Here is a 17,782-nt window from a genome sequence, read left to right on the forward strand (position 1 = left end):
CAAATATGATATGAACCTGTTACAACCTGGCTAAACCCGGTTACAACTCGTGCTCCAATCCGAACCGACCTGACCCGATTCTACTATAATTCGACCTAAGCTGACCCAACCCGATATGAATCCGACCTGATACAACCCGACTAAACCGTTTACAACCCGACCCAATATGATCCGAACCGACATGAACCTGACCCGATATTAACCCGAATCGACATGAACCCAATCTGATATGAACCCGTGTCAACCAACCCGAACCCGAACCGAACCGTTAATTTTTCAACCCGACTCGATCCGATGGCCAAATGAACACGTTTCAACCCGAACCAATAAACCCGACCCGAACCCGATCTGTTTGTTCGAATTGACACTTCTAATTATACTTATTGACTATTGTGTACTATTGTCTATAAAATCGATCGATAATAATCATACCGATCCCGAAAACATAAAATTAACAAACAAAAAATGACAACAGACAAGTTTTTTGTGGGGGAGTGGAAAAGTTTCATTTCACACAAGTACTAAATGCAGTACAAAAATCCCTAATACATAATCACTTAATGACTTAAATAATAAGTAAAAGACAAAAACACCCTTTTATATTTTATAAGTCTCTAAAACCCAAAAAAAAGAACCTTCGGCCTCCACCGTTTCTCTGGTTTTGCATCCCCTTCTCCTTGCTTCTTTGGTTCGCATACCTTGAAGATACTCAAATAGGTATGTTAATTCTTGTTTTTTTTTTTGGTCATTGGTATCGTTCTTTGATGTTAATTCATGTATCAGGTGTCGGAAATTCCTTCCGGTGGTCTAGTACGCTTGCCGAAAATTCCTTCCGGCGGTCTAGTACAGCTGCCAAAAATATCTTCCGGCAGTCTAGTATAGGTGTCACAAAATTTTTCCGGCGGTACGCTTCACGGCTATGTTTTTCGATGGTATTGGTTCGTTCAATATTAATTCGTTGTACAATATGATTTGACCAAAATAAATCTGATTACGTACCGTAAAATAGTCGTCTTTGCGTAATTCATCATTGTTGTCAATCGATTTGTAGCACAAGGCGTGAGTTTATTTTACAAGTTATTGAATCAGAGTATTAAAGTGTTTATATAGCTTTTGGATAGGAAAAAAGATAGATTTAGAACAAGGGCAATATAGAAATAATAATATTTAAATATTTTTAAATTATTGTGCATTTAGGTAAAACACTACCTAAATTTAATACCCTTATTATTTTTAGAGTTTTTCTTGAAATTCTATTTTTTTTTGAATTATTTTTTAGAGTTGTAGATAGAAGGCGGAAGGGAACATCCGACTGTGTTTTCAGCCATTCGAAACGCCTAATCCCCTTTTCTCTCCCACACTCTCCGACGATGCTGGGCGTAGGAAGGCTTCCACCGCCGTCGGCACCGCCTCTAGTCCAGAAGAAACCCACCATTTTCTCCTCTCTCCCTATCCAACACAAAATTCAAAATGCAAAACTCCCTTTTCTCCCAGAATTACTGTCCAATTACTCATCCTTATCACTATCATCCTCATCCTCGGTTAGTGGAACTTTCTCAAATTTCTCTTTTCCTAACATTTTTATGCTTAATTAACGAATTTGAAAACACCCGTTTCAATTTTTCTGTATTTCTTTGTCAGTGTCGAACTGGGTTTTGCTTATTTGCACAAAAGAAGGAAGAAAATCCCAATTTAGGCGCCATTAAAATGGAAAAAGTTGAAGATTTTGAAGAAGATGACGAGGTTGATTTTGATGAGGAGGATGACATTTTTGATGATGAAGATGAGGATTTTGACGAAGAATTTGATGATGATGATGAATTGATGGTTCCATATGATAAGATGAATGATTGGCTTGAAAAAAAACCAAAAGGGTTTGGTGAAGGGAAGGTGTATGATACTTCAGTTGAAGATAATCTGCTTGAAGAAATTGAGCAAAGTTTCAAAGCTCAACTAGCTAATATTACCAAGCTTAAGAATGAGCGCAAGAAGCCTGACACCAAGAATGACTCCACGGGGGTGTTGCTCAATGGTGTGTGTGTCTGTGTTATCTCTCATCTTTGATTCTTTATTGTTTTACTTGGTTTTTGACTTTTTCGTGCTTCCATTTTCGTTAGTTTAGCAAGGATGAACCATTATTAACTCGTAATTGGCAGCGGAATCAGGCATAAATTATCCTTGCTCCAAATTAGCATTAGTTTGAACTTTAAACAAAGTCCTTAGTTATTACATTTTGTAGAATGTGTTTTTGTGATTAATTGGCATGATTTTTTAGTCCATGTACTTTACGAGTTTAGGGAGTGTTGTTGTGATAAACTTGGTTGAAAATACATTGTTTGCTTTGAATTTTCTGGAGGGTTTCATTTATTCATTCTGAACATATTCATGGAAGTACAGAACTGTTTCCTTGTTTGATAGACGACATGGGTTTTATAGAGTGATGAAGAGCATATGGGGAGGACAATGTGATAGGGTGTTGCATTGATTTGTTTGTAGTAGATGTTACGGAGTATTGTTGATTATGTCTGCTTATTCGTTGTTGATTGTCGTTATCAAGTTTGAAGAACATTAGAAGAAGACAAGAAGTCTTAAGTCACAATCTTATAAAAGCAAGTTGTCTCTTATTGCGCCATGCAGCCCTTGCCCTTGCCCTTGCCCTTGTCATTTATTGTAGGCTGGTTCGAGCAAAACTGTGTCTTTTGAGGGGAATTCAGAAAACATAAGAAGGTTTAACAGAGCTTTTGGCTTCCTTTGGATTCATGGAAATTGAATCCCCCTTTTAATTGCTCGATATTGAATCCTTTAAGTCACTGCTGCTTAGTACCCTCTAATTGCAATATTCCTTTCCCCCAAGAAAAGGAAGACAGTAGCGTAGTATATCGTGACTTCGGCCACTCCCACAGTCCCACACCCATAATACAAATGTACTGCTGCATGTTTGCGTTTTTGACAGCATTATCGCTGCATGGTTTATTTAAAATGTAGCAACCAAAAACTAATCCTTTTTTCCTTAGGAAAAGTTCATTGAATCATCTTTATGTAAGTCCATTCCTTTGTTCTCCCAGGAACGATAAGCTCATAACTTGTGGTTCAGGCTTCAGAGAGGGAAATTAAAGTAAAAATATCGGATACCAGTACCAACCATAGCCTTGACACTTGACTGATTATATTTTGTTGCACAGAAAACTGCATGTAAAATGTCTGTAGCAGACACTTACTTGTGATGTGTTTGTATTCTTCATGTATATTTTTTGCAGTGCTTACAGCACTTTGTTGGTGATTTTGTCTGTAAAATGGGATGATATTCAACATTTTAGAAAGAAAAACCGAAGAATTGCGGGATAGCTCATAAGAGCAACACTAAATAGATTATGCGTTATCTGAAACATCTGCAAATTTGTGTAGGTGTTCCTGGTGGGATTCGTGTTCGTATTAACAACCTTCCAAAAAAGAGGAATATCCACAGAGATTTGAAGTCAGCCTTTGAAGGAGTTCCTGGAATAATTAAAATATCACCGGTGAATTCTGGAAACAAAAAGACAAGGGATCCTGTCTGCAAAGGCCTTGCTTATGTGGATTTCAAGTCTCTGGCAGAAGCCAACAGGTATCTGTTTTCCCTTCTCGCTTAGAGAAAATGACCTATACCCAATTATGCTGCATACAATGCAATATGTTGTGCACCACTTTCACATGCACTCTCTGTATAGAAATAAATGTCTCTATGATGACACCCTTTTATGTGGCATTTCGATCCTTTGCTCAATACAACTGTTCTCTAGATCGTTATGTTAAAATTGTTTGCTAAATGGAGTCCTCTGTTACAACAGGTTCATTCAGATGTTTTCAGGCCAAAACATTGCTTTTGGTAAGTCTGAGAAGCCTATAAAGTGTGAAATTCTGAAGCCGCTTGATGGCAGTGAAGAAGTATCATCATTTGACGGATACAACAGCACTTCTGAAGGAAGCTTCATTGTGTCGGAGGAGGAAGAAGAAGAAGATGAAGAAGATGAAGAAGATGATGTTGAGCAAAATGACACTGAGTTGCAACTTAATGAGGATGACGATTTTGTATATGAAGAATTAATTAAAGGCATTCAGGCCCTTGACAGCAATAATGCTTTAGGGGACTTGTTACAGTTAAGTGCTAGCGAACGTATCAAACGCGTCGAGATGCTGGAATCAAAATTGCTGGCACGTATTTCATCGGGTGAAGTGGAGATGGAAGCACCTAAAATGAAGTCAGTGGTTAAAAATATGCCTGACAAGAAGCCAAGCCAAATTAGTGACAAGAAGCCAAGCCAAATTACGGACAAGAAGCCAAGCCAAAAGACGGACAAGAAGCCAAGCCAAAAGACAGACAAGAAGCCAAACCAAAAGACGGATAAGAAGCCAAGCTTAAAGCCGGAGCAGAAGCCAAAACAACGTATCCCAGGATCTGCAAAGAAGTAAGCTATGGTTTTTTACATGAGCATTGAGTTAACATGTTTGAAATGTCTGCTTCAAATCTCATTTCCATTTTCTGTTTAACCATAATGCAGGTTGAAATTTAAGGAGAAAGCTAAACTTGCAGACGTTTTTGCTAGATATGGAACGAGTGGAGCCTCGGCTTCAAAACAAAAGTAATCCTTGATATGTAAATGATAGTGTTGTCAGTGCCAATTTTGATCTCTATTATCTAGGTATTTCCCCTGTTTTCCATCTGCATGGAATTTCTCCGTACCCTGGTCTTCCCATCCCCCCCTTTTCCTCCCCGGAAAAAAGGATAAAGCAAACGGAAAGGATGAAAGGTTATGAATTCAGATGTCGTATATGCAGACACCATACCAACTCGGCCTAAAGCGATGTTCTAATGGCAAAGTGTTGAGTCGAAGATTGCTGAAATCATTGGATAGAGTGAGACAAAAGTTATACAACTATGTACACCAATCCAAATTTGTGAAATCAAGCTTCTTTTATTAGAAATTATTGATCTATTCAATTTGGTCTTTGGTGTTTCTCTTCTTCCTCGTTATATTTCTCCTTTAATTATTGTTAATTAATGTTTAGCTGCAAAGTCAGTTTAATTAGCTTGCTTTCTTCCAACATCATCTCTTGAAAAAAGGAGAATGAAATTCGATTCAAGGGTTAATTGAGGAATTAATAGAATTTGAAAGACTCCATGGCCAATTCAAGGGTTATACGGAGTATGATTTAGTAAAGATATGTTTGTGTAAATTCCGAATCCGAATCAAAGCAAACCAATTCTCAAATCCACCTATCATCGCACGCAGGCATGACAATGAAAAAGATCATTGAAAAAGTGTGAGCCAAGATGACAAGAAAACCCCAGAATTAAAGCAATGAAAGATGACCATACTGTCATCGTCATACATTTTGCTTGTAAGATTTCAAGAACTCTTCTGTGGGGCCATATAAGGTTGGTGAAGTTTTTGTCACTTTAACTAAAAATCAACTTCTCTTGCTGTAATCTACAATTTACTTCTTTCTGCAGATTCTGAAACATCCTACTACTATTTAAGGATTCAAACATTCACCATGCCACCAAAACTTGCTAAGAATTGAAAATGAACATCAGTTTCTTATTATGGCATGCGTGCTTTCTACTGTATCTAGGTCTCTCTTTCTCTCCCCCGTCTACCTCCTCTTCTCGTTCAGTGCTTACTGTTAAAAGATTACATTTTTGTAGAATTATGCTTCTAATACAAAGTCCATGACAACCCATACAAATTAAGTTTCTATTCGAAGTAGTTTAGTATGAAGATGTTAATTATCAAGTTTGTGTGTGTTGTATTCTCTAAATTTCTCGATTCAACTGATGCAGGGGATACCCTACAAGCTTTGTCGTATGACTATTCAGCAACAACGGAGGTACTAAACTTGATTGATTTTTAGCATATTAACTGCATTCAGTAATCAGTAAAATTAACATGTTGCTTGCACTTTTGTTCTGATACACTGAGTTCGTTCATTTCTATGCCATTTTGAAGTGTCTGGAGGAAGCTTGGAAGGTTCAATATGGTGGAGGAATCATACAAAATCCAGAATTCAATAATGGTGTTGAAGGATGGACTGTGTTTGGACAAGGACAGCTCGAAGAAAGAATAACTAAAGATGGGAACAGGTTCATCGCGGCTCTTAACAGAACTTACCCATCTGATAGCCTCTCTCAGAGAGTTCAGCTTCAGAAAGGAAAAATTTACACCTTTTCAGGTTATTCATAGATTCTTACTCTTAGTCCAACACGAAAATCTTAACAATTTTAGAACCAAATAAAGTTTATTGACAAATTAGTAGCTGATAATAATCGTATGGTACAGTCTTGACAAGTTTATATGTAAATAAAATTTACAGCATGGATTCAGATAAGCAAAGGCAGTGAAATTATATCTGTAAAATTTAGAAGCTCTAGTGGTAATTACCTCCATGGAGGTACAGTGATTGCTGAACAAGGATGCTGGAGTATGCTTAAAGGCGGAATAGTTGCAAATTTTTCAGGCCCCGTTGATTTAACTTTCGAGGTAACTTTTGATCTGTATATTGTTCTTAGGGAAAATTAGCTTATTTTTTTCAAGGAAGTAGCTTAGGCCTATGATTGTTTCTTAATTCTCTTCATATGCACTATGTAAGTTCTGATTTCTGAACGTATTGTGAATGCAGACCAAGAACACACTTGATGAAATCTGGGTAGATAACGTCTCTTTGAGACCTTTTACTAAGAAGCAATGGCAATCACACCAAGAAAAAACCATTGCAAAGGTAAGTATTAAGTAACAGCAACATTGTGACAGTACATTAGTAACATTACTATAGGTTTTTAATTGAGCAAGGTCATCATCCTTGTAGGTGAGAAAGAGTAAGGTGAAATTCAATGTGACAAATAAAGATAACAATGAATTAGCAGGAGCAAAAATTACTCTGAAGCAAATAAAATCAGGTTTTCCTACAGGATGTGAAATAAACCAGAATATCCTAAACAACAGCAAGTATCAAGATTGGTTTGCCTCAAGATTTTCGGTCACTGCTTTTGGGAATGAAATGAAATGGTACTTTACAGAAAAAATACGAGGGCAAGAAGACTACACCATACCCGATGCCATGCTACAATTTTGTGAGCAGAAAAAAATTGATGTTCGAGGTCACAACATTATATGGGATGATCCTACATTTCAACCTACATGGATAAATGGTGAAACCAGTCCACAGGAGTTAAAAGATGCAGCTGAAAAGAGGATGAAATCAGTTGTTTCAAGGTATAAAGGCAGATTAATTCATTGGGATGTTGTGAATGAGAACTTGCATTTTAGCTTTTATGAGAATAAGCTTGGTGAAAATGTTTCAGCAGAGTTTTATGCTAGAGCATATGAACTTGATCAAAAGCCGGTTTTGTTTATGAACGAGTATAACACGATAGAGTTTAGTCGAGATGAATACTCAATACCAGCAAAATATGCTAGAAAGTTGAAGAACACCATATCATATTATGAGGAAAAAAGTGGTGGTAATGAAACATTGCCCATGGGAATAGGGGTGCAATCGCGGTTTGGCCCTGGTCAGCCCAATATTGCCTATATGAGAGCAGGAATGGACTACTTAGCTTCAATGGGATTCCCTCTATGGCTTACTGAACTCTTTGTCGATAAAGGGGAGAACCAGGTATAGCTTTACTTGTTAAATTCATATACAGGAACTTGTACATGTCTTAGTTATACTTTAGAGGTGACAAGTTTTTTTTCTTTCCTATGGGCGCGTGAAAAATTGGCCAAACTGACTCGTACATGATTAACTATGATAGAGTATAAAACTAATCTTGGGCCTTCAACCATCAGTTTATACTTTTGGAGTAGTTGGTCCTTTGACATGGTATCGGAGCCAGCGTGACACTATGGTCACGGGTTTAAATCTCATCCACCTCTCATTTCAAAGTGGAGTATGTAGTGTTGGGTATGGGGAGGCCCATGCTGCAACTACACTTAAAGTCCAAAGAGCTTTTATGTGAGGGGGCGTGATAAAGTATAAAACTAATCTTGGGCTTCAACCATCAGTTTAAGCTTTTGGTTGAGATGGTCTTTGAATTAAATAATCAAAACCTGAAATTACATCACCAAGTTTAAAGTTCTTAACATGTTTTTGTGACAATTTTTGCTAAAAATTATAAGCAGGCAGAGTATCTGGAGGATGTGCTAAGGGAGGGATATTCACACCCTGCAGTGGAAGGGATAGTGATATGGCCAACTTCACCATTTGGCAGTGAATGCAAGATGTGCTTGACTGATTTAAACTTCAACAACACACCAAATGGAGATGTAGTTGATAAGCTAATTGAGGAGTTTAGGAGCTCGAAATCATTGGAAATCTCTGCCAATGTTCAAGGAATTTCTGAAGCTGTGTTGCTAAATGGGGATTATCAAGTTACTGTAAGGCATCTTGAGACAAATTCTTATGCGAAGTTGAAGCTGAAGGTGACTGGGAATTCAGCTGACTTTGTGCATGTTCAACTTGATGCATTTGATCCCCATGTCTGTATGTAAATAGAATTGTTGTTAGCATTCTGAAAATACAGGAATTATTTTAAATCTGCATTTCATGACTACCAACTTTTTTTCTTCTTCTTTTTACGTAGTTGGTAATGTTGTTACAAGTCTCGGTGTGGTATCTATGACGTGAGATCGATTGAATTTTACATCACTACCTGAGTACGCTCTGACTGTCAACTATACGCCGAGATATTAAAAACATCCTTCGTACAGAATACTTAGCACCATACCATAGTGAGCTTGAGGCCTTAGCCAACAATATCCCCTTATATGGAGTTCACTAGGAAAATGGTATGTATAAATGTATAATGCCCAATGATGTTTTAGTAACTATAGTGACACCATAAGTCCATAAGTATAAGAGTGAAGTTCCACATCCCAAGTTGATTTATACTCGTACACTTCTGGTCGTAAGAATGTACATTTTCTAATACTCATCTGTCATAGACTTGACAAAACTGACTCGTACCTGATTATTCAATCCTGACTCTATTGTATCCAAATTCATAAAACTAGAAGTAACGTAGACCCGATTAAACCAACTAAACTCAACATATTGACGGCATTAACATATTCCGTAGTAGATTAATTGACGAAAAGCCCCCGTATATGGTTCGACCCGACCCGAAATTGATTTAGTTATTTAGAAAGAACAATGAAACAAAGGGGAAAAAAAAACAATGGTGCCACGTAAACCCAAATGAATGTCGTAGATTCAATTCAGTCCCTTCTCCTTGTTTCCCTCCTTATTCCCACGCCCAACAACACCTCCTCAAGACAGTGTCAGAAAGAGAGAGATAGAAATATCCTGGGAAATTTGCCAGTTTAGATGGGTGGTACAGTATCTTCAATTGATCTAATGGCTGAAAATTTCACCATTTTTCATCAAAAACTGCATATAAAGTTTCAATTTTTACAGAGTATTTTAGCATGCAAGAGAACCTCCCAATTGTATTCCCACTTCTTCCCTAAAAGAAGAAAAACGGGGTAATTACTGGAAAGTAAGAAGCTTAATAGCAATTTCTGGGTTATTTTGATTAAGGTTTGTCTTAATCTCTTCAAATTCTCTCTTTTTTTTTTTTTTTTTTTTTTTTGTGTGTGTTTAGTTAAGTTTGATAATCTCTTGTTAATTTGTTTTGTTTGTCTAGGTGGGTTTCATTTGATTTTACCACTACAACTGAAAGGTGCTAAAGGTAAAATCTTGCTCTTTATCTTTCTTGTTTAATTTTGAGATACCCATTATTTTTTATGTAATTATATCTCTAATGACTTTTAATTGATACATGAATTATCAACTTTAAATTGGATGAACATTTATTTATTTTTATTGATTATGAGAAATTTGTTCATACAACTTAGTACAGGTAAAATTCCATGTATTCTTTATGCATCTGTTTTTTACTTACATGAAATTATTTTTTATGGTTAAACTGGGGTTTACTGAAAAATCCAATTGAAACTGCTTTCTACTATGGAGTAATTGGATATGATTTTTGCTAATAGAAACGGATTTTTATCGACTCACCCATGTTTTATTTTTTGTTAAAAGAGGTTATTGATTTTTACTGATTGAAACTAACTTTTATTGCATAAAAGTGATCAAAATCATACCGATTATAAAGAATTCCAAATATAGATAACATTGTGAGGGACTCATGAGTCATAAGTTATGAACTTATGACAGAGATATAAAAATTTTATTAGTGAAGGATAGTTAGGGTAATTTTGAGTAAGTAAGTTAAGAATTATCACAAATCACATGCAGGGCGTGTGGCCTATTATTTTGGGATGAAAGGAGTAGTACTTAAGTTATGATGGCTTACTTACTAAGTAGTTAAGATGAAAGATTGAGGAGATTCAGTCAAAACAAATATGGATTGAAGTATTGAACTGGGCTTCCAAGTTACAAATTGCTTCATGGCTTAATTTTTCATCGACTCATTGCCAAGTGCGTTAGAATCACTCATCCGATAATCAGGATGCCTAAGTTAGTTGTTACGACTTCACGAGTACTCGTTTACTTTTTTCATTACCTATTCTTCTTCTGGTGCATGTATGTCCTGATACTGGCACAGAAAGTTCACTTGCTTCTTTTTGTTGCAATCTTACATCTCACATGAATCTTACTTCGTGAAAATTTCACAAATTTGATTTATTGGATGGTAGTTGAATTACAGTTAAGTTTTGTTTTAGTTGCATTAATCATTAGATTCATTTGTGTCAACTTAAGAACTTTTATGTTAGTTGAAATACTTGAAACTCACCTTGCGATATTATGCTTTGTAGAGTTATATTTGACTCTGCCAGATTTCTCTGATATCTGTACTTGAAGATTCATTTTTAGTCCTATAGTCCCCGAGATGTGTTTTTCATAGACCTTGTATATCTAGGAGCATTTGGAGTTTCCTAACTAAGTTGAGTTGTTTTTTGAATAAAAATCAATGAGATTGAATTATTTTGATCTGTTCGGGGAGATTGGTCAGGACTTGATTTGCACCCCTGGTGTGTTTTTCTGAAGAAAAAACGTAATTCCTATAATGGTTCTTTTGAATTAAAATGAACATAATGATAATATTAGGTTTTACTCAAGCTTTTCATTCAAAGCCTTGATACTGAAGTCCAACCATGACCATGAGACTTGCAATCCGACCCACCAACCATGAGACTTGCAATCCAACCATGACCATGAAGTCCTGTTCTCCTGTACGCAACTTGCAATCTTTCAAAATAGCCATATCCGACCCACCAATTGCACTCATATCCAATTTCTGAATAAACTTGATGTTGTATGTCATTTTTGCTAGTGTACATCATCACCTTGATGCTTTACAGGGGAACCTACTGACCAGGTTATGAGTTGTAAGTTTGTAACACTTTGCTGAAGTTGGTTTAAGATCAGGTTGATCATGAACATTATTCTGATTGGACTTCATTATCATTTAACCGTATGATTCTCATACTCTGGTGTTATATTCAGGTGAAGAAGAAAATGGATAAGGATGATAATAATCGAGTTAGAAGTCCTATGTCAAGGCCTGGATTTGGAATGAAAGGTCGCAAAATATCACTTTGTACTAATCACTTCAGAGTAGAACTTACTAATTCTTCAGGCTACTTCTTTCACTACTCTGTATGTCGCTTTTTTCTTCAATCTCCTCTGATACTTCCGTATTCCAAAACTATGATTTATCTTTGAATGGCTTCATATTTGAATTAATTTCCCCCCACCAAAAAATAAAGGTTTCGATCTGTAACAAAGATGGCCATCCAGTTGAAGGGAAGGGTATTGGAAGAAGAATAATGGATAAAATCCATGAAACTTATAAACTTGAGCTGGCTGAAAAGGACTTTTCTTACGATGGTGAGAGTTCTTTATTCACCTGGGGTGCTCTTCCAAGCAAAGCGATGGACTTTACTGTTGTATTGGACAAGATTTCATCAAAAAGGTAACTGATGCTGTGTCTTATCAAGTAAATCAAACTCCTGATAGTATATGGTATGTGAAACTCGAATTTGGTGATATATGATGTGTAGAAATGGTGATAATAGCATCTCTAATGGAAGCAGAAGCCCTACTCAAGGGGATAAAAAGAGGCAAAAGTGCTTGTTTCAGACTAGGACATTCAGAGTAGCGATAAAGTGTGTAGGAAAAATTCCAGCAGGTGCAATTTCCGATATGCTTCGCGGAAAATACTCCGAGGAGGTCCATGAAGTCATCAAGGTGCTTGATATTGTCCTAAGACAACGTGCTGCAAAACAGTAAGTTTGGATATCTATTTTCATGTCATTCCCCTGTTTTTTAAGCCTAATGTTTATTATATGTATTGAAACTGGTGGCCTAACGTCTCCTAGGGACTGCCTTATCGTGAGGCAATCATTCTTTCATGACGACCAGAGGAACTTCACTGACATCGGAGGGGGTGTCTTTGCATGTAAAGGTCTTCATTCAAGCTTTTGTCCTACTCAAAATGGATTGACACTTAACATGGGTAAGCTTATTCCCTGCCCCCAAAGTTTTTTTATTCAATTCTTCATTCGCCCATCCTTTGCAAATGTGATTTTTTAAGATAAGCCCTTGTAGGAGCTATTGATTGTGTGCTAATCCTTTTATTTATTCTTTATCTTGAGGGAAGATTCGTCCAGAACCACTATTCTGAAGCCTGGTCCTGTGCTTGATTTTCTTGTTTCCAACCAGAATGTCAAAAACCCATCTTGCATTGATTGGTCAAAGGTATAACATTTGAGAATATATAGATGTGAAATAAACGAAGCAATATCTGTAATCAGGTCATAGTATGAAGATGATAGGCTTGATATCATTTTTCTTTTCTGCAGGCTAGACGTATGCTGAAGAATTTGAGGATTAAAATTTTTCCATATGATCGAGAGAGTAGAATCACTGGATTGAGTGAATACGTATGTAAGCAGCAGAGGTTAGTACGATATATAGCCAACTCCTCTTTGCTTTCAGTTTCTGGCATTGGATTCATTGCAATGATTCAATGGCTTTGTAAGGTTTCCGCTAGGGGATGAAGGAGGACGAGGTGATGAGAGTCAAAAGGAGCGAGTGACAGTCTATGATTATTTTGTTAAGCATAAGAAGATACACCTTCGATATTCTGGCGACTTCCCTTGTATTAACATTGGCAAAACAAAATCAAAGCTCTATCCCATTGAGGTGATATGCATACAGTCAATACAGATACCAGTTAATAGTTCACGTGTAGTTGTCTTTCTCCATTTCAACACTAATCTTTCTTCCCAAATGCTGTGTAGCTATGCTCTTTGCTTCCTTTACAACGATACACTAAAGAACTTTCTATTCCCCAAAGATTGAAGTTTATTGAATCAATAAGGCAGAAGCCACTAGATAAGATGACAATGTTGACAGAGGTATGACCCAAGAATTTTCCCCCTTTTCTTGTTCTTGGAATTTTCAACATTTTTTCTCTTTTTTTTATTTGCTTTGGTGAACAGGCGTGGAAGACCAATAATTATGCAGCTGAGCCAATGCTGCAGTTTTGTGGTGTTTCAATCTCTAGCAGTTTTACTCAAGTTGAAGGCCGTGTTTTGCCAGCCCCAAAGGTGATCATTTTTTCCCTTCCATCCCTCCATTATATGCTTAAATCTCTGTTTGCAATCCTTACATCACATGTCACTGGATTCCCACAGTTAATTGTAGGACGAGGTGAAGAAATTTTTCCTCGTGCCGGCTGCTGGAACCTAAATAGAAAGGTAGCTCATAAAAAAATATGCTCCTTTTATCTTAGTTTAATATCCATCTGTTTACAGTAATATTGGATAAACCGTGATGTGTAGATGTTAGCTGAGCCCATGAGTCTTCATAGTTGGGCAGTGGTGAGCTTCAGATCACGCTTTGATGCAAGTATAGTCTGTAAAGATTTGGCTAAATTTGGTGAAATGAACGGAATTGTAAGTGCCTACTGAAAAATTTATGTTCCTTCTTTTACATCATCTGTTTGTTTTATTTTATTACATTTATCCTTTTCTCTGTTACTAGTTTATGGAGCCTCCAATATGCATTATCGAGGAGAACGGACGTTTTAGACAAGCACCACCTGCCATTCGGGTGGAGAGGATGTTTGAACAGTTGGACATGCAGCTGAAGCCATTGAGGGCACGACTAAGTAAAAATAAGACATGGCCAGATTTCATAATTTGCCTTTTGCCTAATAAAGATTCCGAGATATATGGTCAGGCTCATTGTGTCGCATCTACAAGTTTTATGCTCATCTCTATAAAAGTTCTCATGAATCAAACAATGAATTATTTTTTTGCACATATTTGAAGGTCCGTGGAAAAGGAAGACTCTTATAGAGTTTGGGATTTCTAATCAATGCATTTCATCAAGTAAACTTGACATGCAATATTTTAATAGTCTCCTGCTGAAGATCAATGCCAAAGTAAAATAATGTTGTCTATTTTTCCTTGCATGCCTTAGAAGTTGCATTTCATACTTATCTGTTTTGCTTTCTTGCAGCTTGGTGGTTTGCATTCTCGGCTTGCAGTTGAATGGAACTGTCGTGTTCTCTCTAAGAAGCCTACCATGATTTTTGGTATGGATGTATGGCATGGATACCATGGTGTGCCGTCTATTGCTGCTGTAAGATTCTCTCTTTTCCTTATACAATGTTCTTTTCTTCCTTCTTTTTCTCCCTTCAAATATTTCTTCTTATTTTTCTACTAATATTAGTTCACTCCTGGAACTTGCAGGTAGTGGGTTCAAGATGTTGGCCATCATTGGCTCGTTATAGGGCATCAGTTCGTTCTCAGTCACCCAAGACTGAAATGATAGACTCTCTCTTCAAGCCCCCTCCAGGCAATGCTGAAAAAGATGAAGGCATGATCAGGTAGATTCCTGTTCTCTCTACCTTATACGTACACGTGCCTTATGCATTTGTCGATGTTTTGGTTTGATTTAATTTTATTTCTTCTGTTCCTTTGCCGAGCAAGGAAAGTACATGCTCAAGTTTCTCGTGCTTTCTGACAGGGAGCTATTAGTGGACTTTTATTCAAGCTCGGGCAAAGTGAAGCCTTCACAGATTATAATATTCAGGTAGAAGTTATATTAGTTACATTTTGTGAGATTCAATACCTTGCTTTCTGTTATTTTTATAATCATTGACCTAAGTAGTTACTTTTTTATATGCCTGCCACTAAGTCTTTAGAGTTTCTGTTTTATTGTTTGTTCTACATTTCTAGGGATGGAGTTTCCGAGTCTGAGTTCAAACAAGTCTTGAATGTAGAATTCCATCAAATCCTAGAGGTCAGTTTTGATCCCAAAAGTTCTATTTGCAACTCGTGCTGCTAAATTTCAGTATTCAACATGGTGTTTTTTGAAGTTTTGATTTTTTATTGTTTTATTTCAGGCATGTAAGCGTCTTGACTCAGATTGGAACCCGAAGTTTACTATTATCATCGCGCAGAAAAGACATCATACAAAATTCTTTCAATCTGGACAACCACATCAGAACGTTCCTCCTGGTGAGGAAGTTGATCCTATGCTAGCTTGTTGAAGGTTTTTGTTTTAGTTTTCCGTATTTCTTAAGCTTGCTAACGCTCTTCAAATACTCCTCATGCAGGGACCGTGGTTGATAGCAAAGTTTGCCATCCTCATTACTATGATTTTTATATGTGCCCACATGCAGCGTTTAGTGTAAGTTCATCGACCTATCTGTTACAGCTAACTTTGAATTTCTAGTTTGAACTTCCCCCGTATTCCCTTGATGATAAATCACCTGTGAGTTCTAAAGAAAGACGATACTGGTATGGAGATATATACTTGGTATGTAATACGGAGTATAAAACTTCAAATTGTGAAAAAATATTATGGTAATTTGATTCAATTTTCATTTAGAAAATGACCCAAAATCAAAAAAAATTCTCCTTCTTGTATTATTAAGGGGTGGAGGGAGTACCCTTTAAGTGTATCATGATTCTGAAACATTCTCGTTGATCTCTGCGTAACAGGGAACAGCAAGACCAATACATTACCATATCTTGTTAGATGAGATAGGAATTCCATCGGATGAGCTGCAAGAGTTGGTTCATTCCCTGTCCTATGTGTAAGATCATTTGTTTTACTAAATTACCTTGAAATATAAAGAATAGTTTTCCAAGAAAAGACCCAATTAACTGTATTTCCACTTCTACTCAACTACATGCATGCAGGTACCAAAAATGCACAAAGGCCATATCTATCGGTAAAATCATAAGCTCTATCCAGTAAAAAAAAAAACCTAATAAAGGTGTAATTGGTACTGATTAATGCATGCTAATTTCTGAATGCTATTTGTAGTGACTCCAATCAGATACGCGCACCTAGCAGCCAGCAAAACCTCACATTTTCTGCAGTATGCGACGTCAGAAATATTTTCAGGTCATACAGAAGCTCAAGTGTCTGACCTACCCAAGCTGCACAAGGATGTTTGTAAATCCATGTTCTTCTGTTAAATCTTTATGAGTAAGTGGATTAACTTTGTTATGAGACTTATAAATGTTGAGATCTTGCTGCTGATAAACCCATGTTCTTCTGTTATATACTAGAAATGTATAAATAATACTATGAAAAGATATACTTCCTCCGTCTTTAATACTCGCAACGTTTGGACTTTTGCCACTATTCATATAATCTACTTTGACTATTCGGAGTGTTTTTTATATAAGATAAAACATAGTCATGTGAGATTTTGTTAGATTCGTCTCAATGTGTATTTTCAAAATATCAATTTTTTATAATTTTTGCATAAAGAGAATTTAAGATATAAATGATCAAAGTTGTGCATTGGCATGCGTGAAACTTACAAACGTTGCGAGTATTAAAAGACGGAGGAAGTACTATAGAAGAATGAGCAGATCGATCTTCATATATTGTTCTAAATCTCTTTTTTTATCATTTTTTGTCATTTATACATCAAGAATTATACAGTCATGTGAGATCTTGTTGTAATCGTCTTGATATTTATTTTCAAAATATCTACTTTTTATAATTTTAGCTAATGCATAATCTGAAATATTAATAATTAAAGTTTTGCATCAAGTGTGAAACAACAAATGATACAATAATAAAAGATAACGGAGGAAGTATTAGTTTAGGGTTTTCAATTTATGTTGTAACTAGATTAAGTTCTTTAAATAATATTATTTTCAATTATGTAGGATTTTATTAGGTAGAGTTATGAAATATTGACATTTTATTAATATTTAAATCTCACGTTGAACAAATTTAATAAAATCTCACGTGGTTACATTTTTCTTATTCATGGTATAAATATTTTTTTTACCTTAATTTAAAAGATCTTAACATATTCTTATTATATGGTTGTGAATATTGTAATATGTATTGAAGTAGATTCTCAGTGTAATTCTTTCAATCAAGGATTTTGATGTATATTGCGTATGTATCAAAGCAAGTTTAGCAGTTTATTTAAATTAAGAAATATATAGTAGATACAAAAGAAGAGAAAAATAAATTAAAATAAAATAAAGTAGATATTTTTTCTAGGAAAGAGTTTTTGGCGGAAAATTTTTATATCAGGAAGTGATGTGACATTTAATATGTCTATTTTAGTATAACTAGTTTTTGGGCCCGTTCGACGAACGGGCTGGTTATATGTTGGTCGGTTAATGGAATTTAGAAGTTATGTTGTTCTTAAGTAGGTGTTAGAAAGTGTTTAAACCAAATGACAATAATTAAAACTTTAACATATGAAGTCTTGTCTTTTTAA

The 17,782-nt window shown here is 36.0% G+C and overlaps 3 protein-coding genes across 6 annotated transcripts; all 3 read left to right on the forward strand.

The window, feature by feature from the left end:
* Nucleotides 1-566: 566 nt before the first annotated feature.
* LOC110777533 (uncharacterized) lies at nt 567-4,983 on the forward strand. 4 transcript variants are annotated; one of them, XM_056835089.1, is made up of 7 exons: nt 567-717; nt 784-932; nt 1,280-1,541; nt 1,642-2,032; nt 3,406-3,604; nt 3,828-4,445; nt 4,539-4,983. In XM_056835089.1, exons 3-7 carry the CDS (start codon nt 1,371-1,373, stop codon nt 4,621-4,623), a joined length of 1,464 nt encoding a protein of 487 aa, XP_056691067.1. In that variant the 5' UTR covers nt 567-717; nt 784-932; nt 1,280-1,370; the 3' UTR covers nt 4,624-4,983. The 4 variants fall into 4 exon arrangements, with proteins under 4 accessions (XP_056691067.1, XP_056691066.1, XP_021837829.1 ...); XM_056835088.1 differs by having other exon boundaries at nt 1,288-1,541; XM_021982137.2 differs by having other exon boundaries at nt 784-904.
* Nucleotides 4,984-5,454: 471 nt separating this feature from the next.
* On the forward strand, nt 5,455-8,608 carry LOC110777534 (endo-1,4-beta-xylanase 5-like). The gene is made up of 7 exons (XM_021982138.2): nt 5,455-5,613; nt 5,822-5,868; nt 5,988-6,210; nt 6,352-6,518; nt 6,658-6,756; nt 6,844-7,653; nt 8,160-8,608. Exons 1-7 carry the CDS (start codon nt 5,565-5,567, stop codon nt 8,526-8,528), a joined length of 1,764 nt encoding a protein of 587 aa, XP_021837830.1. The 5' UTR covers nt 5,455-5,564; the 3' UTR covers nt 8,529-8,608.
* A 617-nt stretch (nt 8,609-9,225) lies between these two features.
* LOC110777535 (protein argonaute 4) lies at nt 9,226-16,993 on the forward strand. The gene is made up of 24 exons (XM_021982139.2): nt 9,226-9,576; nt 9,683-9,727; nt 11,512-11,664; nt 11,775-11,980; nt 12,069-12,293; nt 12,387-12,523; nt 12,668-12,765; nt 12,870-12,967; nt 13,050-13,212; nt 13,311-13,427; nt 13,512-13,619; nt 13,707-13,769; nt 13,854-13,967; nt 14,056-14,248; nt 14,346-14,458; nt 14,536-14,658; nt 14,769-14,905; nt 15,046-15,111; nt 15,258-15,321; nt 15,425-15,539; nt 15,638-15,711; nt 16,026-16,120; nt 16,227-16,258; nt 16,354-16,993. The coding sequence occupies exons 3-24, from the start codon at nt 11,524-11,526 to the stop codon at nt 16,506-16,508; spliced, it is 2,637 nt and encodes an 878-aa protein (XP_021837831.1). The 5' UTR covers nt 9,226-9,576; nt 9,683-9,727; nt 11,512-11,523; the 3' UTR covers nt 16,509-16,993.
* Nucleotides 16,994-17,782: the final 789 nt, after the last annotated feature.

Source organism: Spinacia oleracea, chromosome 1 (assembly GCF_020520425.1).
Source record: "Spinacia oleracea cultivar Varoflay chromosome 1, BTI_SOV_V1, whole genome shotgun sequence".
Classification (NCBI taxonomy): domain Eukaryota; kingdom Viridiplantae; phylum Streptophyta; class Magnoliopsida; order Caryophyllales; family Amaranthaceae; genus Spinacia; species Spinacia oleracea.